The following is a 24,282-nucleotide window of genomic DNA, read 5'->3' on the forward strand; positions in this document are numbered from 1 at the left end:
GAACCCATGATCTCCCGCATCCGAGGTGAACGCTCTAACCACTTAACACAGGAGCTACAGGCCAAATAGTTCATGAATTCCTGAAAATATGCCCAACTGTTCTGAAGAGTGCAAGGTTGAGATCGAACCTTTTTCTGGTGTTGAACACTATTGTCAAATGTTTGCACGAATACAAAAACGAAGAAGTAAGGGGCACTGGCCGAATTTTTTTTTTGGATGCAAACATGTGGTCTTCAGCAATTACGTTTCATCGATGTAGGCCAAAAACGTGTTTAGAGTGCTAACACTCACGTAAACCAGAGTGGCATTAAAGATTACACATCTCACCCCTCTACTTTCATAGTCTTCAGTAGCAACTGTAAGCATTATCATGCCGCAAGAAAAATAATCGTCATAATCACACGTTATTACGAGACCAGTGCTAACGCTAATACTTATAAATAGAAGATAGCACACTGAACATTCATAACCGTTGGGTGAAAAGGCCTCGTCTCGTATATTATGAATTTATCAGTAATCCTTAAGTATCAAGGCATAATAGCAAGGCATAATAACATCAACTTAAAATAACTTTATGTACAGGAATGGCAATCTTCGGCAAATATCGTCTAAGATAAACTTGAACCACTGTTTAAAACAATGCTTCATGTGTTTTAAGATGGAAAGGCAAACTGACATTCGTACAGAAATTTAACTTTCCTCTGGAACTCGCATTAAATTCAACATTACAATTTAACATCCAGAGATAATTTAAAGCTAAGTAAATCTAGTTATTGGGCAAACTTACCTCAGAAGAAATGTTTTTGTCGAGTTTCAATAGTATATGAATGAGGATACACATACGGTATACAAACATTTGGCGTTTAAATAACTAACTAATTTGTAATTTGGCGTGTTAATGAACATGTATATTGAATTCCAAGGCATGCACAGAATATTTTTATTTAAAAACTTAATTGAAAAGTTTAACATATCTGGCATACCTGGTGGGTTAGGTAGGTTTTTGGCTGATCTTGTTCAATGTCTTCCAAAGGAATGAATTCGTAGAAATTAATCGGAGTCACGCAGATGTATTCTTCTTCGCAATTGTCCATGTCCAAGTTCAGACCATAGATGGACTCCGTGGCAAAATGTCCAAAACACAGCACAGGAACATCGCCCAGGTAACGTTCTTTGAGTACAGCTGTCTGTTAAAATAGAATGGTATCCACGGTATCGATGTAAAAATGGATATGCAAACGAGGACGCAGATTCTTACGTTGATGGTGTGTTTCATTGAAACAGGCAATTGTTAAACATCGACAATCTTTGTAAATTGAAAAATACAACCATGAATTCATGAGGACAGTTTCCAGCAAAACCCTAAACGTTTTGGAACTGCATTGAATATTGATTAGTAGAAGTTACGGAAATGGACTAATGCCATCTGAATTTGTCGATGTCCTTCGTAAACAATCGATGATATATCTTACCTAGTAACTCAAAAGACACTTTCAATTTAAAAACAAAACAAATTATATATCCACGTAATATTAATTATCTTTACGCGATAGTTTGTTGCAAACAATATTAGAGAATTCCTTCGTCTTATTAGTCTTCATTGGGACGAAGCTTCTGTTCGCAACACGATTGACACCTTCTGGACGATTCGCGCTTAAAAGCAAACAAAAAAAAATACAAGTGATAACGGGTGAAGTCACGATTATTACAACCTTAGTTATACTGAAAAATGTCACGCTCTGTAAGCACATACATAATTGGAATTTCATGCAAATCTACTCTTTCCGCCTTCGAATTTTTATACAAGAAATTCACGTTTCTTTTCAGAAAGAGACTTTACTTTTCAAGCGAAAAGTTACGACTGGCAAAGTTTCCACTTCACTTTTCATTCTTCAAGCGAAATGTTTCTAATGTCACGACGGTCAAAGTTTTCACTTAAAATTTAATTTCATTACCTCTACTTAATACGTAAATATATTCCTCAAGAAATAAAAACAATTTTCTTTGGGTTCCGCTCTGAAGTTTTAAATCACTGTTGAAGGTGGGAAAGGCATAAGACAAGGTTGTATTCTATGCAACTTACTCGGTATAGAAAAGGGTTAACATATTCAAGCACGACTTTCACCGATTAGAATTGACTTGTATTACTTGTCATTAGCAGAAAAACTAGTGTCTGAAATGAGCTGATGAAAATGTATCCCTCTGCTGAGGAATACACTTGAGAATGCGTCAAGTAGGTCAACATTGTATTGCGTCAAGTAGGTCAACATTGTATATCATTAACATAAAGAATCAAATGTCAATGTAAGCGTTAACAATTTCTGAATGTGCACTTATTAAGATTTAAAATATACAGGGAAAAAAACGGTTAAAGTTGTCGACTATTTTGTATTTACCACTCACGCTCAAAATAGAAATGTTCAGATCTGAGCATAGACAATTGCTAGCTCTGCGTGGCTACCATATGCACATCGGTAGGTACGACCTCAAACCTTAACTGACCCTATCATTTATTTTGTTGTTGTTGTTGTTGGGTTTAACGCCATTTTTCAACACAAGATATGCTATACATCGCGGCCAGTATCAATGGTGGAGGTAGAACCCGGACAAAAACCGGGAGAGAACCACCGACCTACAAGAAGTTACTGGCAAGCTTCCTAGCATGTAGTGAAATTTTGAAAACAAATTAGGTTCCTTAAACGTCCCCTCTGATATATGCATTTTTATAAGGCTTGCCCGGGGGAAATTTGCGAAATGCCTCTGTAAAGTTTTAAACTTATGCACGAATACCAAAGTCCATTCAGATCCATTTATCGAAATCATATCGGAATTCTGAAAAGAATGTCTGCAGAGTCGATTTACGGTAAAGTCGAAAATCTCTAGGGTTTTTTTTTTCTGTGTCGTATACTTGACTGCATCATCTTTCATCATCTTTTCACAGTAATACTATTTCTATGCTAAAATAAAGTATTTTAATTTTCATTTTTCAAACGATTGAAATCACAAGATCATTTAGAATCGTACCAGAGCTCACAGCACAGTATATTTTTACAAGTGACCTCATAACTTCATAACGTCGATGTAATAGTGGAGACATCGCATCATTCTGAGTTGATCGGTTAACCTTTTATTGCAGCAAACATTCTTAAAGAACTTGCAGTTCCAGTATTTTTAAAATGCCCAAACGACCAATCCTTTATGCATTATAGTTCTGTCTTTGATTGTAAAGAGCACTAAATGAACAATCCGCCCATAGGAAGGAAGGACGAAAGAAACGCTCACTCCGGTTCTTGTTCATTCTTGAATTTAAGCACGACAGCCATGCTTCTAATAACAGAAGGGACAAACCTATTTAACTGTTTTCCTGTTGCATTTTATAAGCGTGTAATTTTCCACGTCGCAAGGATCTGAGGGATTAATCGAGTCCATTTCTGCATAAATTATGATACATACAAAAGTCCAATTAAGTAGAAACAGTTGAAGTTGACCTATCATAAAAGTTGCAAGCTGCAATTCAAAGAAAGACTAGGGAAAAATCACAGTACTAAGTACACCATACCTGTTCTTTGAAAGCGCCTGTCGAAATGCAAGATATACTTGGGCAAGTTGGCCAAATTCTTGGAACAATTTTGTGGAAGCCTTTCTGGAACTCCATTCTCAGCTCCTGTATCCTTTCAGAACGTATTCTGCTGTAAAGACTGATAATACACGTGGCTCGAACATCATCAGGTATTTGTAAATTCTCTGATATATTCCGATCCTCCAGGTCAAAAAGTAGTTCTTCCCATCTGTTCTCCAGTAATTTGAAATATCTTAATGCCATGGAGGAATTGGGAAATATCATATTTCCCAATTCCTCCTCTGCCAGAGCAAAGAGCAAAAAAATATAGAAGGCTTCAGGTTCAGTGGTTATTTCCCCACCTTTTAAAGGGGTCAAAAGAAAGAACAGTGACATATATTCAATCAGGCTAGATATGGGTTGGAATATAACCTTGTATTGTAAATAACGCATAGTTGGATATACATGTACACACTGTATCCTTCGTAGAGTTTGGTTTCCTTTTGTATTTTGAAGAAAAAAGAGCATAAGTGTCATATACGTTTGAAACTTCCTGTTTAACCGTCTACTCTTCAGAAACATTTTACTTTTGTCGCTTGTGGACCCTGCCGTTCTTGCTATGAAATCTGCTTTGCCCGGAAATAGGGCATCCGATTCTCCGTATACGATTATCTCCTGACAAATCTGTTCATAAAACGAGTAGTCGGTCAGTTTTACTTTTGAGAGGAATTGATCCACACGTTTAATGTGTCCTAAACGTAGAATGTTTCCCATTCTCGTGTCATTATTGTCACTGATAATTTGCATGAGAAGAGCGGTCTGATTTCCTTCGGTATCGTGGGTGTTTCCTCTGAAAAAGCCACGTCTCACATGCCCTATCGAGTTCATAACCCTAAAGAAGATGTATTGAGAACAGATGGACATGAATGTGTGGCTTTCCGGCGGTGATAGGCAGCACATATCAGCAAATACTGCCGCGACAAGAAAGAATCCACCGACAATCACGTAGCCCAATGATTTGACTGAAAAAATAAACGCAAACGATTGATATTAGCAAATCAGCTGATCAAAAAGGAACATACAATAAGTAACTTGCGTGGTTTTAGGAAAGATGCTAAATATTTGACATCAGTAATTCGATGGCTTTGTGTCCATAATTTCGGGGAGCAACCATGATTTACATTTTGAAACTGAATTTTTTTTATAACTCCTATGAAATGGTTTAATCAAGCATATATATAATCAAGCTGCATTATTATTCACTTTAGTTTGATATTATGCATTTATTTGATCACGTAATACAAATAATCATTCATTAACAATCTTACAAGTGTTGTAATTCCAGAACTTTAAGGATCAAGTTATCTTTTGCTTCTCAACTAGCAGTAGTAATTTCAAGGAGTTTTATTTAAATATCGGATTTGGGGCTAAAAGGTAGGTAACCTGAAATGTTCAGAAAAATGTTACAAATCTGGGTCCAAAAAAAAGACAATATCACAGTTACAAATCCACAATATCAATTAAGCGCCCTCATCGAAATGCTAGATGCCCCGATTGACCAAGTGGTCTAAAGCGCTCACAGTTACGGATCACTGTCATCTCACCTCTGTCTACGTGGGTTCGAGTCTCGGGATCGGCCAGTGTGGGTACGTGAGAAAGCTTGCCAGTAGCGCTTTGTGGGTCGATGGTTCTTTCTGGGGTTTTCCCGGGTTCTTCAACCACTTATGCTTTCCGCCATCAATAGTGTATCTTGTGCTGAAAAGTGGCGTTAAACCATACAACAACAACAACAACAACGCTAGAAAGTAGACTTTGTGGCTGTTGTACGCCTAGCGGGGAATGGGAGGGGAGGGTCTTGCATGTGTTTGCCAGTTTTTTTACACCAGGAAGAGGTAATCATGAGGAACCAAATTGCATCAATTTTTGCATTTTTATTTTCGTTTCTTTACTATATAAAGTGAACATGAAATAATACATTTCTATACACTGGAAAGTGCATCTGCTATTAAATTATCTTTCCCCTTGATTTGCTTGATGTCAATATCATTCCTTAACAGCAAACAACCTTAATAGTTTTGGACTTCTTGTTTATCTTGCCGATGAAAGTAAGGTCACTAAACAATAATCGAAGAAGAGCAGAACTAAGGTATACTTCAACATGTTGTAATGCCAATATCAAAGCCAAACATGCCTTACTGATTGTTGAATAATTTCTTTGGTGCTTATTTAATTTCTTAGAAATGTAGCACACTGGATGATCAACAACAGTGTCGTCTTCTTGAATCAAAACTGCTCCTACCCTAACATCACTTGCATCAACAGACAGTTTAAATGAATGGCTGAAATTTGGAGCTGTAAAGAACTGGCGCGCTTATTATTATGGTTTTTAACTTGTCAAGAGAGCCTCCTGACATTTCACTCCAAAGGAACTTGTTCTTCTTATTCAAATTTGTCAGAGGTTCAGCAATTATAAAAAATATTAACAATTTTCAATAGTATCCAGACATACCTAAAATTCTCATCAGTTGCTTTTACTAACAGGCACAAGGAATTCAGAGATAGCCTTGACCTTATCAACTATTAGTTTAACTTGTCCATGTTCCACGATATGTCCTAGAAAAGTTACACTAGCACGACAGAACACACTTTCGGATAAATTAATTGTCAAACTTTGAGTATTTCAAAGAATTTACGAACTGTTGCTAAATGTTCTTTCCAGATGTCGTTGTAGATGATGACATCGATGGAAGCATCACGATTGTCTAGACCAGAGGTGATCATATTTATGAGACGTTGAAAAGTACTTGGCGACCCTTTCATCCCAAACGGCATCACTTTATATTGATAAGGTCCATCTGGAGTCACGAATGCCGAAATTTTCTTTGCTCTTTCCGTTAGTGGAATTTGCCTAAGTCTTTCAGAGGGTCAAATATGGTGAAATACTTGGCATATCTTATCTTATCAATACAGTCATCGATTCTTGGTAATGGAACTGTTTTGTCACTGTTCACCTTCATATAATCAGTGCAAAAAAAGGAAAGTTTTATCTGGTTTCAGAACAAGTATACATGGTGAACTCCCGTCACGTTTACTATGAAATCATTCTCCAGCAAACATTGAGTCTTTTTTTCAAGAATTCCTGTTTCAAAGGGTTCATCCAGTACGGGTGTTGTTTCACAGTTTGGAATTTACAACTTTAGCGTCATAGAAAATTTTGTTTGTTCTTGGAGCATCTGAAAATAAGCGCTCATATTCAAATAATAACTGTTTAAGTTCATCTCTTTCTTGCTCTTGCAAATGTGAACGTTTCTGATCCAGATCTTACATAATTTCTGAATCCCGAACATGTCACTCCAATATCGGTAGAATCCGATGATATTCCTTCACTTAAAACTCGACTGAGTGGGACAGATACATATAAACTGATTGCGCATTTAACCTGGTTATCTCTTCCACTAAACTGGCACTCCTATAGTTTATTTAGATCCCAGGAGCACTAATATTATTTAACTCGTTCATTCTCTTTTTAAGTTTGTAAGGTCCATAATATCTAAGCTGAAGACATTTTTGAAGAATGAGCATGATAGACGGAACTCTATTACCAGACTCGAACGTTCTTTCCATTGTAGTTCTGTCAAACCGTAATTTCACTTTTGACTTGGAATTACTGAATGCCTAATTCAGGCAAAAAATAGCTGGAAAATTCCAATCATATAATTTGATCCTTGATCCGATTGGACAGATTTGGGAAGGCCAAACTGATTTTTTTTTTAAAAAAACTTTATCAAAGCTTTTACTGTTCTAGATTTATTATTCCTCAAAGGAATTGTCTCTAGAAACATTGTATTGATTACGTAACTTGGTCTTAGGTAAGGGACCAACACAATCTGCCATAACTCTACTAAATGGTTAAAATGCAGAACAGGTTGCATATGAGCTTTGGATATCTTCTGATTGGGTTTTCTTACCATTTGACAATTATGATAAGATCTACAGTATTTACCAGCATCACTTTTTATTTTTGACTAATAGAAGCGAGTCAAGATCTTGTGATAAGTCGTATTAATCCCTAAATGACCAGCGAAAGGAGTTTCATGGTCCGGACTAAGTATTTCCAGTTGGTAAGGTTTCTGAACTACAATTTGATAGTTCACTGACCATTTGTCATCAGCAGATACCTCCGGAGGTCTCCATTTTCTCATAAGAATTCCATTTTTAATGAAATAACAGACATGTATTTAGTGGCTTCAGTTTCACTAATGGCCCTTTGAAACAAACAGGAGATCCCAGGATCTTGTTCCTGTTAGACCAAAGTGATTGTCGTTTGTAACCCTGATTACAATAAAAAGAATGAGTCGTTAAAAGAGAAACACTGATCAATACCTTCTGACTGATCCAAACAACAAGTGAAAGTGACCTCTTCAAAAGCCTGACCAATATATTTGTCAGCCAAATGAATCCTTTCCTTATCAATATCATTCTCAAGAGAATTCTTTTCTATAGCTCTAGTAACTGCACAAGCTGGGAATAAATAAGGGAATTCTGTTCCAATTTCATCGACTTTCTTATTCAAACAAGGCTTGTGAGTTACAAGTGGTTGAACCACAAACTTGTCTCCAGCTAGGTTGTTGTCTAGTAATAAATGATTGCCCTCAACGGGTAAAACAGACTGGTCCGACTGTCACTGGTCCTGAGACTAAGTCTGATAACAAATTTATACAATGGAGAGGAACTTGCAAAGCCGCACTCCCTGAATAAGAACACTCATTAGAATAAGACTTCTCAGAAAAATGCAAAGTACCTGACAATAAAAGACTGTCCTTTACTTTTAATAGGGATAGGATTGGCCGAATCACCCACGAGTGATAAAGAACCCTTCAATAAGAAAGGTTCATAATTCTTCATAATAAAATCAGACTGCTTTATTAGACCCAACACATGTATTGCTTTCAATATATGACAGTGACCTTGACCTCTTAGAAATAAGAGCATTTGGAATAGGTCTTGATTCTGATGCCTATTTTTCAATTTGTAGCAATCAGAAATGGCGTGTTTTTTCTTCTTGCAATAGGTACACGTAGGAAGAGACGAGGATCTTTGATCAAGCTTATCTTAACCTTGATTTTTGAAGTTGTGCCAGTCTGAGTTTTAGAAAGGCTTGTATTACGATGAAATACTTTTCTGCCAGAAGACTGATGAGTGGAAGTCTTATTTACAAAAGGAAATTTATGAGTTAAAGAATCATCAGCAGCAGGAACACAATTTTCCAAGGCTTCGATCGGATGCTCATGATAAATCCTGATGTCACTAAGAACACATTTCTTAAACTCTTCAACCAATATGAGTTGTCTGAGACTTTCGTAATCTTTATTAAACTTTCTATAAGAGCACCACCTATCAAACTGTCGTGCTTTTTCCCATGCAAATTCGACATAGGTCCGGTCAGCTACTTTTTTATAGTTGTCTGGTCGGCTACTTTTTTTTATAGTTTCTGAATTTTTGCCGATAAGCCACGAACTAACTCAACCCATGAAGATATATCCCTTAACCTCATCAAATGTCAGCACTGTTCTAGTGACAGTGAATTATAAATATCACTATCCTTACCAGTGAGTACACTTTGTAGTAACAGTCTTTGTCTACTTTTTCAAAACAAGGAGGTACCAACTTTATATTTCTTGAAACATCAAAACTAGGGGAGTGTTTTCCCTTTGCCGGCTATAATTCTTTTAACCTCATCTGAAATTCCCTTTCTCTCTTCCTTATCTTATTGCATGTGTTTTTCTTGTAAATGCATTACTTGCATCTCTTTCTGAAACTGCATTCGTCTTAGTTCCTTCTCTTACCATTAGTATATTTTATATCTGAAACTGAACCTGTCTTAACTATTAATTCCAACTTTTTTAGTTGTACTTCCGTTTTCAAAATTTCCAACAACTCTGAGTAAAATTTTAAAACATTTTCAGCTTTTGATGATATTGTTATAAAGACTTGATTTCACTAAATATTTTGAAATTGTAAAATACTTGGGATTTTTTTTAAAGATTAAAAAAAAAAATAGAAAAATTAATTTCAAAAAACAGTTATCTGAAATATTTAGCCAAAATTTAAGTATTCAAGGACGAGCGCCCAATTTATTATGTTAACGTCTTTAGGCTCTAATAAACAATAACTAAGAAAGCGTGAAAACAAGCTTTGAAAAATTTTAACTTAAATAATTTATTTCCCTGGAAATAAATCACTTTAAAAATGAAAAATTCACTTACGGTTTTAAGAAATCAAATCCAGAAATAATCCAAGAATACTCCACGAATTATATTTTAGAAGACATCCTAGTAATGAAAGGTTCTACTGAAATTTGAGTTAAGAGTCCAGAAGAAAATTCCAAAATGGAAGTCGATGACGTGTACTGTAGCCTTTATATTACGGATGTGTCTACAGTTCTGTGTTAATCCACAAACAATAAATATTCCGATGTTTGAATTTCCGAATAAAATTTAAATAAATATCTTTGTCCAAGAATTCTGTGTGAGCACTTAAATATTCCAAGAGAAACGAATTAATATTTTAGAATCCAAATAGTTAGAAGAAAATTTAAAATATAACTCAACTGGTCACAACAGAAAGAAAGAAAAAAAACGCCTTACGTCCCAGTTTAGAAGCCCGACTGACTAATTTTTCTATCGACAAAGGTCATACAGTAACTTGAGACTAAAAATCGATTCTCGGATGAGGATGAACGCTACAGAATTTCGAGAACAGCGTAAAAGTATTTACATCTAAAGTCACGTAGTCCCAGTCAGTATCTATTTCACTCTTATCAATCACACATAAGAATGAATTAAAAAAAGTTTATTTACTCCCAATCGAGGTCAGGAACTAGGTCAGCAAAAAGATGCAAAGTTCTATTTTTAGGTGAATTAAACTAAACAGTCAGGTCAACCTAATTTCTGGAAAATATCAAATTTCTAGCAAACAATATTACATTACTTTAAGATATAATGACATTTTAAAAAATATTTAAAACTTGCAAACAATTAAATTAAATCTAATATAAATTACTTCAAAATATACATAACACTTAGTCGCATTCAATTTTAGATAGTTCCCAAATGACGTCATCAGCAGCCGTATTTGTAGTATGCTAGCGGATTTACTGTGGAGTTTATATAGTGTTTAGAAGTTGAAATAAATGCACTGAATCTCAAGATTCTATTACAAAACTTACATATATAAACAGAACGCAAATCTGGCTTTTGTTAGTATTTATATATGTAATTTTAAAGTTGATTTTGCCTCAGTGTTCCTTTTTCAAAATTATCGATTTTAGAGGTCGCATGTAGGAGAATCTGCCATGATGCCCATCATCCAGGTAAAATTGGCGAAATACCGTCTGCGAGTGACCTTATCGAGATGTATCTAGTAAATGACATTTAGTGTTCACTTCATTTCCAGCCGCTGGGATGCTTTCGAGTGTTTGCCTCTCGGTGAATCTCCGATGACGAGATTCAGTCAAAAATCACTTGCAGCTAAATCAGCTGTTCGGTGACAAAGTTTGGATGGTGTGTCCCCATTCAAGAAGCATGTCAGGACGGCGAATTTATGCGAAGGTGTGTTATCATTGAGTGAAATACTTCGGGTAAAGTTATTTGAAAGGGTGGTTCTGTGTTCCGCGACATTTTGACAATATTCCAGTGACCCTAGCAAATTCATGCACAGATGCCCGGACGACGGAGCATCTTGCATAGAAATGAATTAACTAGTTCAATCCTCTTGACAGGCTTCCTCGATCAGTTTTTAGTCTGCTTGTTTTCTTCGATCCCATATTTATTTTCACTCGAATCTATCGTTTAAAAAATATATCCATGTTTTATTGTCTTTTGCAATCTCATTCAAATGTCTCTGGTCACTTTTTATATTTGGCAAGTAGCTCTTTGGGGATTTCAACCCTAGTCTGATTTTGATCAACCGTGAACAAATGCAGGATTCTTCAGCATATTAGAAACAGCTGATGATATAAAGCCCGCTATAATAAAATTATCAAGTGTGTATCGAGCATCTTCAGTTTTTCCCCCTTCAATAGCGTCCATTTAACGCTCACCAATTGCAGAAGACAGTCTTGCATAACATGGGTCGTCTTCAATGGGTTCGAGGCTATCTTTTAAAACGAACAAACCACTTACAATCTGTAGAAAAGGGATGTCAATTTTATCCGAATTGGCCCTGATACCAGTCAGAATATTCCTATTGTTAGAGTATGCTCTTCGATCTGCAGCAGAATTGTTCATTCTGGAATGTTTAGGCCCATGTCATTGACCTATGTTAAGTCACATTTGTAGAATCAGGCGTCAGGTGCAAATTTTTAAAACTCAGTTTGTATGTCAGCGGGGGTTAAATACATCAACATGTTCCAAGAAACAAAACAATTTAAGCAGATTTAGAACCTTTCAAATATCCTTTGTAAAAACAAATCCATGTCAAGACAAGTGTTTTGGTATCACATCAGTGTAGGCCGATATATAGGGTGTTGTGGTTTGACATTGGAGGTGAGGGTTAAGCCGCACCTATTTTATATTCAACATTTTCAGTGCTCATATCAATGATCTATAAACATACCAAAGTGAACCGTAACCCCTCCCAGGTCAAGACTGCTCTGGATCCATCAACTCAAAACTACAACCATTAATTATGTATAATTTTCGCACTTACCATACCCAGTTTCATCTATAACATGACTGTATACGTAGATGAAGATGAACATGCCACACGCTCGGAAAGCGACGGAAATCTTTTGTAACAACTTTATTTTGGACTCCATTTTGTTTTTCCTAAAAATATAAAAATTATATTCTCCAGGTATCTACATCAAAAATAATTATTTAATGTGTACGTAAAAAACGGAATAAATAATAACAGACCGACGAAACAACAAAACTAAAGTCGAACTGATACTCATTCTCCCAACATCTTCTAATATGCATATAAAGAGAACGGAAGAACGAAATTATAATATCCCTTGTGATAATTCAAAGCAAAGGATATTAAAGCCAACTTTGAGCATCAATCAATCAAACGCACGGATAAAAGTTATCAATAATTGATTTCACAGCCGGAAATTGTACGGCTAAAAATGTGATAGTTATAACGACACATACATATCCATTTGACACGAGACAACTTGGATATAAAACGATCCGAGTCCAAAAGTTGGGGGGGGGGGGGGGGGGCCAGTACGTAGTTTTCTATATTTTAAAACAGCCGGTCTAACACTTTTTCCGTCCATTCACTTACCATATGCTCCAAATATTCGATCAGAAACGCGAACGACAGCTTCCTCGTTTGCTCGTGAACTATTTGGCTCAGATTTACTTTTGTAAACCCCAAGATTCAAATTCATTTAAAAAAAATTATTTTATAGGCACACAAAAGTTTAGTGTTTTTGTACGTTAAACTTTCTAATAGCTATACCCTAGATACCTTAATAGCAACAGGTTATTACACAGTACAATTAGTCTTTGTTAATAGCCGTTACTAACAAGTCTACGTACACTAAGATGATATAACGTCTTAACGAAATTTCAAAAGTTAGACGCTAATAATATGAAAACGATAGTAAATTTAAATCGAGCTGGAGCTAGTTAAAAAGACAAGGAAAGAATGAAGGTTGACCTTTTTGACAGTTTTTTTTTTTCTTCTGAAATTTTGGAAACATTACAGTTTCCTTACTGAATTACTTGCACCTCTCTTGTCAACCATTCTTTGGAGTATTTACTGTTATTTTGTTCCGAAGATGAGCACAGAGTGGCAAATTGTACAGATCAAAATATATCAAGTGGCAACTGCTACTATGATGGATCAGTGACTAATATTTCCTACAATAATAGCCCGGGTACGGCCAATGGGGGTACGTTAGAAAAAGCTTGCCAGTAGTTTCTCGTGGTTCGGGGTTCTTTCCGGGGTTTTCCTCTGGTTCTTCCTCCACTATTTATACTGGCCGCCATTTATAGCCCATCTTGTGCTGAAAAATAGCGTTAAAACCAAACAACAACAACAATAGCCAATGATTTTTTAGTAGTCTTTTGCCTTGTTTTGCAGCTTGTACATTATAGACTTCACGTAGCATTTAGAAAACCTGAATTATCAAACAGTATAGATGGTATGGTTGATATTGATAATGCAATTTGATGACCATATCCGCCGATAAATTTATTTATTTATTTATTGGCATCTCGAGACACGGTCCCATGGACTTTGTAATTTCGGAATTTTATTGTATTCTACATCTTTTTCAAATCTCCGGTGTGGTCACGGATCGCAATCTTTCGAGCCCTTCAAAGTTTACAGGGTTTCTAAAACCAGATTCAGATTGCATACATAATCACAATTTCAAAAACTTAATAACTTGAAGTTTTCACGATTAATAGAATTAACCTTTTCGACTATTTGTACACGTACGACTAGTTCGATCTGCTTTTCGTTGGTGCAGGTCTTTGTTTCTGTAGAAAATTGAAAATTGTTTCGATGTTCAAATAACATTTGTGTTCTAGTCAAACGTCACGCAGGAAGAAAACGGGTAAATAACAGACAAATGAACTCAGGAAAATAAAACGTTATATAGTTATTGTCCACATTATTGTTAGGATTGATGTTGATAATATAATTCGCTTGTTATTGAAATAAATATGTTACCGACTAATTGCCACAATGCAACCTCAGACAAACAAGATATCAAATGTATGCTTAAATTAACTTAAAAGCGAATTCAGGACAAATTAAATAAATTTCAATCCCTTACGAAATTAATTTGAACCTAGATGGACATTCCATCTACACACGTGTTAATCTACAATCTATATAACCCACATACGACAGTAGGAGCCATATCAGATAATGAGAAGCAATTACCAATGGGAAATAGGTGCATTATAAAAACATGTTTATTATGTAAATATAGCAAATCACGAATGATCATTTACAACGTGAAATATGTACAGTAAGTAAATATACCAATCAATCATGAATAGCCTTTCCAATTGGAAATAAGAACAAGTAAATATATCAAGAAATCGTGAATTGGCATTCATAAGAAATATGTACAGTAAGTAAATATACCAAGAAATCATGAATGAGCATTTCCAATGGGAAATAAGGACAGTAAGTAAATATACCAATCAATCACGAATTAGCATTTATAGTAAGAAATATGTACAGTAAGTAAATGTAACATGCACCATTAAAAAAGGGGCTATACCCACACAGTTCTAGTTCGTGCTATATAAAACATGTACCAACCATCATCTTTTCGCATATTTTATGAAAGTGGACTTTGAGAGAAAAATATATAAAATATATTTTACTTAAAAGTGTATGCCAATCAATCATGAATGAGCATTTATAATAAGAAATAGGAACAGTAATTAAATATACCAATCATAAATGAGCATTTCTATTGGGAAATAAGAACATTAGGTAAATATAGCAATCAACCATGAACAAGCATTTATAATAATACACTAATTAAATATACCAATTAACTATGACTGAGCATTTCGAATGGGAAATGTGAACATAAAACAAATATACCAATCAACTATGACTGAGCATTTCCAGTGGGAAATGAACATAAGCAAATATACCCATCAATCATGCATGAACATTTCAACTGGGAAATAGGAACTCTAAATAAACCAATCATCATACATGAGCATATCGAGAAAGTGGGAAAATAGCCACACATCCATGCAACGTTATTAACTTCTACTCATCTTTTAATCTGTTAAGAAATTATAGTAATTTCCAGCTGCGTTTATTTTTTCTTCTTCAAATTCCCACCAATCAAATTCATCAAAAAAAGGTTCAAAACATTCTTCATTTAGAAAATTCTTTCATTCATGGAATAAATAATTAAGAAAAACTCGAGCACATGGACAATAGTCAAATGAACAATACACTGTTAATACACGCGCTATATTTGCTTTCTTACTAGTAAATTCAACATTTTTACGTCAATAAATTCAATAAAAGTTTTCTTCCAAGATTCTACTAAATATGCTCAATCCTATCAAACTCTATATGCAAAACAAAGAACGTAATATCCCAAAAATTAAATAATTGTCAAAAACACTTGAGCAAACTGGCAGAATAAATGGAATAAACAAATAATCGTACAGTACACGCGAGATTTAAACTTACATTTCATGCATATACATAAATCTTGCAAATTCGATATATGAAGCAGTTAATATTAAAATGAAAGTAATATTTTTATCGTTACATATTGAACGTAAATCTTCATCACAATAAAATCAGTAAATACTGCAAGGAGATCAACATTTATTTATCAATAGACTAAAATTAAACTAAAATAGTTAATTATATAAACATAACCAAAATTTTTAGCAAGCCTTTCAAAACTACAAAGCAAACTATTGGGCATCTCAATAAAAAACGATATAATAAACTATTTTAATGGCATTTCTGTTGATAAACTGAATTTCGTTAGAAGGGAATCACATTTTTATAAAATACAAACTACGCGTTGTTTGAAGAAAAGAATTAACGTAGTCCGAACTACATCCTACACGAAAAAAACAAGGCTTATGAAAAAAACATTGAAACTAAATATACTACAAAGGAAAAAATGCGGTGTATGGTTAATCTTCAAAACAAAATATATTTGTAGAAATTATAACTTATAAATTATAAAGTGTAACAATTTCCGATAATATGCCGGAAATGATAGCAAATGTATCGGGAGTGGAGCCTTGACTCAACAATCAATCTTAAATAGCCACGATCATTCGGAAAAAAGACTTAAAAAAGCAAAAATACGGCAAATGCAAAATCCGCTATGGCTCGGGCCGGATAAGATGATTTTAAAGATAATACATCCTACAATATAAATAAACGGATAAAATCAGTTCGCGGTCCGGACTCGGCCCACGGGCTGCATGTTGCACATTCGTGACTTTTATAAAGGGTAAGGGGTGGATCATCGGTGTATTTAGTAAATAAAATTCCCACAGTCTGTTCAAAAAGGTAAATCCTAGAAAGAGCTGATATGAATATTGTCAACGGCTACTCCGTCAAACATGCGAGATGAAATATAATAAGCTTCAGTGTATAGCATCATCAGATTCTTGTTATATCCTGAATAAAGTAGACAAATAACAAATAAAATAAACAATACCTTTTTGCAGAGAAACAATATCCAAGATCATCTGAAAATAAAATGAAATCAAAGAAATCCATTAATAATAGAAAAATACTCACAGGAGCTCAAGAACAGCGTGGATTATCGGCAGTTGCAGAGCTAGTACGTAGAACACGCTAAACTGCGTGCAACCTTTTATATAACGAGTAATGCAGGGCAATGAGTGAAATTCAAGTCAGTCATACTCTAGCACGCTAGTCATGCTTAACATTTCGATACACAAAGTCCATGAATTAATGCTATACGGACGGTAAACAAGTCGTTATCAGTGTATTGAGTGTCTTCATTAAGACAACGTATAGTTAAGTTATACATACATACATACATACATACATACATACATACTCTGACAGACGATTGTTTAATGTACCATCCGCTGTTGAAGTCTTATTTGTCACAAGCATCATCGACGATAGTAATATAAAATTATTATTATTATTATTATTATTATTATTATTATTATTGTTGTTGTTGTTGCTTTTGCTGTTATTATTATTATTATTATTGCTGCTGCTACTGATGTTGCTATTCATACAGAACCCCAACGAAAAACAATCTTTTTTTCTTTCTGAATTCTTGTATTGTTGAGATGAATGGACATTTGCATAGACAGTTTCATTGTCCATTGTCTTGCAACAAGTGTTCCACATAACACAGTATTATTTGCATAGACAGTTTCATTGTCCATTGTCTTGCAACAAGTGTTCCGCATAGCACAGTGTCTCGCATGCGAACGGAGTTACGTTGCTTATTTTTAATTTTTATTGTGTGCTGGCTTTTGCCCATGATTATATATGTTTTTATTTTCTTGTTACTTAGTTTAAGACCATACAGTTGTAACAGTTTAACTGATGTATCTCGCTGTTTTGCCATTCAGGGCACGAAAATTAGAATGCAAGGATGCAAAGGCTGAGCGTATAGTAATATTATACTAAAGTTCGACTTGAATATGGCCACTGGCGCAGAAGGGTGGTAACCTATAAACTTTTACATAGAAACTTAACGATTATACTCCTCCGAGACTCACGCCGTCAGAAATCGGTCACGCGTGAGACAACAACTACATTTGTAGCATATATAAAAATTTGCCGACTAGTGTTTGAACCAGCTGATTTCTCAGATTCCATGTAATCGTCTTACGTTTAAGATAAGTAAACCAGTTTATTCAGCAAAGCTTCTTGGTTCTGGTATGTCGAGAATGGTTTGACTTCATGATATCCCGTTCTTCACATTGTGCCACAAGAAGTGAAGAAGACATAGAGAATTAAATTGGTAAATCTAATTTCTCCACCTTCTTTGTTTCTAAAATAGCAGCAAACGATTTGATATAGGTTCATAAATATGGAACAATGGGTCACACATCTAACTCTAAAGTTGATTTAAAGATGTATATGTAAGTGGCTTTGATAAAACAGCGTTTGGGAGGGAGGAAAGAGTCTCCAAGCATTGAGTATGCCTGATTCTTTTTTCACTTTTCATCGAATCAACCAAAGTGTTTGGACAACACACACACACACACACACACACACACACTTAATTAGCAATGATATTTGCAGCGTATTTAAAGTGATGCATGATAATAATACAAAAGCACATTAAGCCAACTGCTTTATGACGTTGTTCTGATCACTGGGGAAGTGGCAAGATGGAAATGAATCCGTCGTGGTCATATCTTTGATACTATTACAATCAATACACGATAACCATATATACAGTTGCAGTGCGTGAAAAAGGAAATGAGAATACGACCAACGACAATATTAGCGTCAGGAACAAAAAGATGTAGCCTACAAATTGCCATGAGGTATTTCTTTACATTTTTAGTTATATTTTGCGTCATGTGGTTATGTTATGCGTCATAACTCTTAAACTATTAAGATCTCCGCCCTCCAAAGATGCAAGCAGTTGCAGGAGATGAGAAGGTGAATTGATAGATGTGACCAGCATATACCCTAGGGTTTTCTTCACGAGAAGGACAAAGTCACATGGACAAAAGTTGGAAACTATTAAGGTCATCACCACGAGAGTACGTTCATGGCGATTAGGTAAGAAAATGTGAATTTATAATGTGAGACCAATATTTGCACTCAGGAGTATTTCTTGGCCTTAAGAATATATCCCCTGAGAAATATTAGAATTATAGAGAACCCTACCATTCGGCAATTAAATGGCAAAATGAAACTTCAAATTTAAATGATCCCGAACAATCTTGAATTTTGAAGTTACAACCATTTATAACATTAGTAGTTTAATTTGAAAGATATAAGGACATACAAATGCCAAACATCATAATTAAAAAGTATATGAAAAGAGTATACGTTAAAAACACAGGGCATCTGATGGAATTTTGTCCCTATTTTGTATGCTTCAGACGTTCTGTCCTGTTGTAATAAATGGGGACACATGTAAGTCACTTTTTTATGTTGTATGACTGGATAGTGCAGTGTTTAAACGCACACACCATTCATTGGAGACGATTCCCGAAGCTTTTTTTCTTAACTAATTGGTTTGCCTTATGTTTGTAAGGTGAATTGGTTTAGTCGTTCGTTGCTTGGACGATTCCTCGTACTATTTGCTCAAATCTACTACTACACTACCGTCCTCCAAGTAATTATATGCTTTTGTTTACAATGTACATGTATCAGTAATTTAAACAAAGATCATGACCCTAACATATAAATGAGTGCCAGAATTAAAAAAAAACACAACTGAATATAATCTCATAAAATTAAAACTACAATAATACTATTAAAACCATAATTCTCTTTTCAAAGTCAAAAGAAATGTAATTAGTAAAGAAAAAATGAGAGAGGTGGATACAAAGATAACACGTTTGTTCTTATATGCGATTGTCGTTAATTGATTGCCTATTGGATAATAGTGTGGAACGCCAAATCGTTTAACACTGATGAGATGGAGAGATTGTATTGTGAACTGGTGTGTATGTTGTTAACACAAACGCAATATAACGGACAATGTTCCTGGCATGCACTTTTTTATTTTCCACGAATAACCTTTCATAACTACACCGTTCCACTAGTAGAGTATCGTTCAAAGTTTGATTTTATATCAATAGAATAATCAGTTATGATGAACACTGAAATATAACTACTTGAGGAAGTATGTCTAGCAGATATAAAATGACTTTTGGTTTTGTTCGTCTTTTCATCGTCTTATTTGTATCAAAAGTATCTAGTGAAAGCAGAGTGAGTTTAAACTTTGAAAGAGATTGGAGTGGCGTCGCTGTTACCCTATCATCAATTAAACTGAGATAATTCCCATTGCTCTTTCAGAGCTTAAAAGGTAAGAAATCTATTGTGGCCAAGTAAATTAACCGTACACCTACAAAAGTTGCTCATATTCCAAATACAATGTTTGGCGTAATGATTTTCAAGTACTCCTATACAAGTTTATTCTCATTCCAAATACAATGTGTGGCGTCGTGAATGCTGCCTCCCAACAAATCTTGTACCGAAGTTACATTTGTCTAACATCAAACCTAAAACAATTTGGTAGCCCTTGGTAGATGTAGGTCGCCCTTGGTTGATGCAGGTCGCCCTTGGTTGATGCAGGAAAGCTTGCAAAAACATTTCACTTCATGAACACTTCAAAATTTAATGTGCAGGGTGGTCCAATCTTGAAAATATTTTGTGTAACACGATGAAATCTGTATCAATTGCTGCTTAATATATGTCATTAAGTATGCATTTCGTTTAGACTCCTTTATTACATTGAATTTAACATTTCAGAAAATCTCAGGTTTAAATTGAACGCGTTCTCTATCTAAATTGTCTTGTCCACTTTAACTAATGTTTCTCTTTTGTATTCTCTTGTTTTTCATGTAGCAGTGATTGACGTTTGTCTTTTGCCACTAAATAAGCTTCAGGTCTTCGTATAATTATATTCCCATACTGCTTCAGTGTGCTTGCTTTTGATATTCATTGTTAAATCCCACATATCTCTTGATGTGTAACTTGGAAACAGATTTGGCATTAGATTCGGTTGAAAAGTCTCAGTAAATACATCCAAGTTCTTCCCAAAGAATAATGCTAATACCACTTTGTATTTGTCTCCCAAATGTTTTAAGGAACGTCAAAGTATGGAACAATATGACTACCATTTGAGTGCTTATGGTGCCGATACGCGTAAAGAATATCATTACGTGAAATTTAAAAAGTCGATTAAAGACAATGATATAGGTCAAACTATTATGTTTAGAATATGGATGAAGTATTTAAATAGACTGCTTAAATCCGCGCATAAAGTCAAGGAATTAATTGCAATTCTTTAGTATTAAAAAGTAAATTATGCGAGAGAAAAAAAAATGTTGGCAAAAAAATGTCAGGATGTTCAGAGGCTCAATATCAAAGTTTTCCCAAATTTTATTAGACAAGAAAAGATATTGATGAGCCTTGTGTATTTTTTTTATTACGTTTTCCTGCCATTTGATAAGTGTGTATTTAGAAACATCACTTTTAATTTTTGGCCAGGTAAAATTATTTAAGATCGTGTGATATTTAATATTGACTCCTGAATCGCCACCCTAGGGTCTAAAGATTTCCAGTTTTCACATCCAAGCGCCAATCTGATAGCTCACTGTCCACTCGTCATCTCAGGTGGTCCCCATTTTAACAAATTAGCAAACTGGTACTTGTGTCGCTTTAGTTTTGCTAATAACCTTCTGACACAGACAGGGCATCTCAGGGTCCTTGTCCTGTTTGAAAATTAGCGATTGTCTTTTGTCACCTGATTAGAATAGAAAATAAGTAATAAAATGAGGATCACTGTGATCAATAGCTATTAATTCATCAAAACCTTGAGCTAACGCGACCTCATCAAAGACTGTCAGTTAACGGAATAAGTTTCTGGTAACATCATTCTCAAGAACTCATTTTGCCATTGCTATGGTAACTGCACAAGCAAGATATAATTAGGGATTTCACTCTCAATAGAATTAACTGTTTGATCCAAAAAAGGCATGACAGTTACAAGTGGATTAACCACAACCTTTTCTCCAGCTATGTCGTTGCCTAGTAACACATGAATACCCTCTATAGGTAAAGAAGTTACTGACCAACAGTCGTAGGTTCTGAAACTAAGTTTGAAGCCAAATTGACATAATCGAGTGGAACCTTATCAAAACCGCATACTACTCCTTGAATAAGAACACTTTCACTAGAATAAGTCTTCTCAGAAAAGGGCAAAGGACCTGATATGATAATCAAATACTCAGAGAAGTTATTTTGTCTTTAATATTTTAATAGTGACTGGCTTTGCAGAACAATAAATAAGTGATATAGAACTTTCGTCATGAATGGTTCATTATTTTCCAAGATATAATCAGACTGGATTTTGTTACCCAAGCAATTTATTACATTTATTACAAAACCGTGACCTCCACCTCTTTGAAATAGGAGCATTTGGAATTGCTCTGTCTTCATCACGTTGCTTATGTTTCAACTTAAAGCAATCAGACGCGAGTTGATAATTTCATCAAATTGTCCACAAAATCTCTTCCAAAACATTCTAATCCCTTAAACAAGATAAGGTCTCGAACTTAAATTTTTGTAAATATCTTAAAACAACATGACAAAAATCAGGTAGGCACAACCTTGAAAATGATAAAAGGTAAGTTTCACAATAAAATTTAAATTTAGTAAATCTCAATTATAGAAACCCAGAAGGTATGCCATTAAAATATAAAAAATATCAAGTATATATTCGATTTTTATCAACAACGTGAAAGTCTCGTGCATCTTTTAGAGGTAAAATGAAACCCATTGCTTATTTATACCATTGATCATCGAAAGGAATCTATGGTTTTTGCAATATCAATCAAACTAGAAACAAACTAACTTGAGATGAAGCAATTCTTAACGTTTTGATTAAAGCTTATGAAAAGGATTGACAAGAAAGAATTGCATCGTCACGCTTGACAGTTCAATAAAAACAGAGACATAAGATTAATTCACTTAAACATTGAGGAAATATTTATATCTCATACTTGAACAACTTAGATGCGACTTTTGGTATTTGGCTATGTACTTACCCAGAAAAAAGTTAAAACGTAAAAAAAATGTAATGCAGTTTGATAACTTTTGCACATATTTTCTCATGACTAATTTTTTAATTAACACCATTAATTAAAACAATGCAAAGCGATATGTCACATTTTTGTATTGAATAATTGTGAATTTAGAGACTCAAAGAAACATCATCATACAATAAAATAAACTTCAAATAGTATATACTCGTGTTGGTTGAAATTCTGATGCTACTAATCAATAGATAACAGAATGCACCTTTGGTGGCTTTGAAATTAGAAAATTGATTGATTATGCTAATGATTGCTAGATTAAGATAGCCATCATGTTTCGCACTATTTCTCGATCTGTGCATTAACGCTAGAGTGGTGTACCTATCTAACAAAACTACCAAGAATCGGTTTAATTTAAACATTCTTAGGACAGATAATGTAGCTGTTGTGGCCGGGGTGGGATAGCAGTTTTGTTTGTTTCTTTACGTTATTCTTTCAGCCTGACACTAATCAGGACGGCACCAAGGAATTTATGCAATCGTTCACATTTAAATTTGAAACCACAACATAATTTATATAATTTATAATTTATTTGTCAATAAAATAGATTTCTATTTGTTAAAAATTAAATAGACTTCAAGTTTTAAATTTCCGAATTGATGACCTAAATTGCATAACCCTTTCTTTTTTTAGAATAAACGACAGTTTCTTCTGTTATTGACATTGTTGAGAAAGATGAAAAGAGCTTGAAATACAAAGAGGATTTGTTTTAAATGAATCACATACAAACAATAGAGCATTTAATATTTCACGACGCTGTTGAACTATCTCTCGCTGTAGAAAGTCGTCGCCAATATAAAACCAATATGCTTCAAAATCGGACAAAATAAAATAAAGAGAATTTGACTATACAGTAGCACACATGAAGACTGTATGTAATAACGAAGGAAACCTTTGAGAGCTTGTGACTTCGAACAAAATAGTTAATACAAATTATGGAAAAAGGAATATTCATCGTGCAAGGATGCAAATTTCTGTCGATTTATGAAGGGCACATTAATCTGGGCTAGAGAACAATTAATTGGATTTATGGGGACAAGTGCTTGTTAAATCGCTATACTGCAATGATTTATAATGTCTGTGTCGGGAGAGGAAGTGATTCTTAATTAATCCTTCCTTTTCTTAACGGTTAGACGACAAGAGAAGGGAAGATTACCATCAATTTGATATCGGAACTGTCAGATTTGAAATTTTCCAGATATGTTGCTTGGAATTCTATAAGGCATGCTGACCGCAATTTTGACGTCTAGTTATAAAAGGCGGTAAAAATATTTAATCCTGATTGGTTACGTTAAATAAGGGGCGTGGTTCCCACACAAAATTTCTTGTAGTTACATTGCCCTTACCACAAAATTCTAGTCAGTTTGCATCTTTGCTGCAAGAGTGAAAATTTATGGGACTCCGAGAGTAAAT

The 24,282-nt window shown here is 34.6% G+C and overlaps 1 protein-coding gene across 1 annotated transcript in view; it reads right to left on the reverse strand.

The window, feature by feature from the left end:
* Window positions 1–16,864, reverse strand: part of LOC149787716 (uncharacterized) — a 28,040-nt gene extending 11,176 nt beyond the window's left edge. Inside the window, exons 1-4 of the mRNA XM_089975585.1 lie at window positions 16,832–16,864; window positions 12,269–12,387; window positions 3,560–4,581; window positions 984–1,187 (exon numbers count right to left, since the gene is read on the reverse strand). Of these exons, the coding sequence (XP_089831711.1) occupies window positions 984–1,187; window positions 3,560–4,581; window positions 12,269–12,377 (1,335 nt within the window). The 5' untranslated portion in view covers window positions 12,378–12,387; window positions 16,832–16,864. The remainder of the gene's footprint in view (window positions 1–983; window positions 1,188–3,559; window positions 4,582–12,268; window positions 12,388–16,831) is intronic.
* Window positions 16,865–24,282: the final 7,418 nt, after the last annotated feature.

This window comes from Sinohyriopsis cumingii, chromosome 11 (assembly GCF_028554795.1).
Source record: "Sinohyriopsis cumingii isolate HCF-2022 chromosome 11, ASM2855479v2, whole genome shotgun sequence".
NCBI lineage: Eukaryota > Metazoa > Mollusca > Bivalvia > Unionida > Unionidae > Sinohyriopsis > Sinohyriopsis cumingii.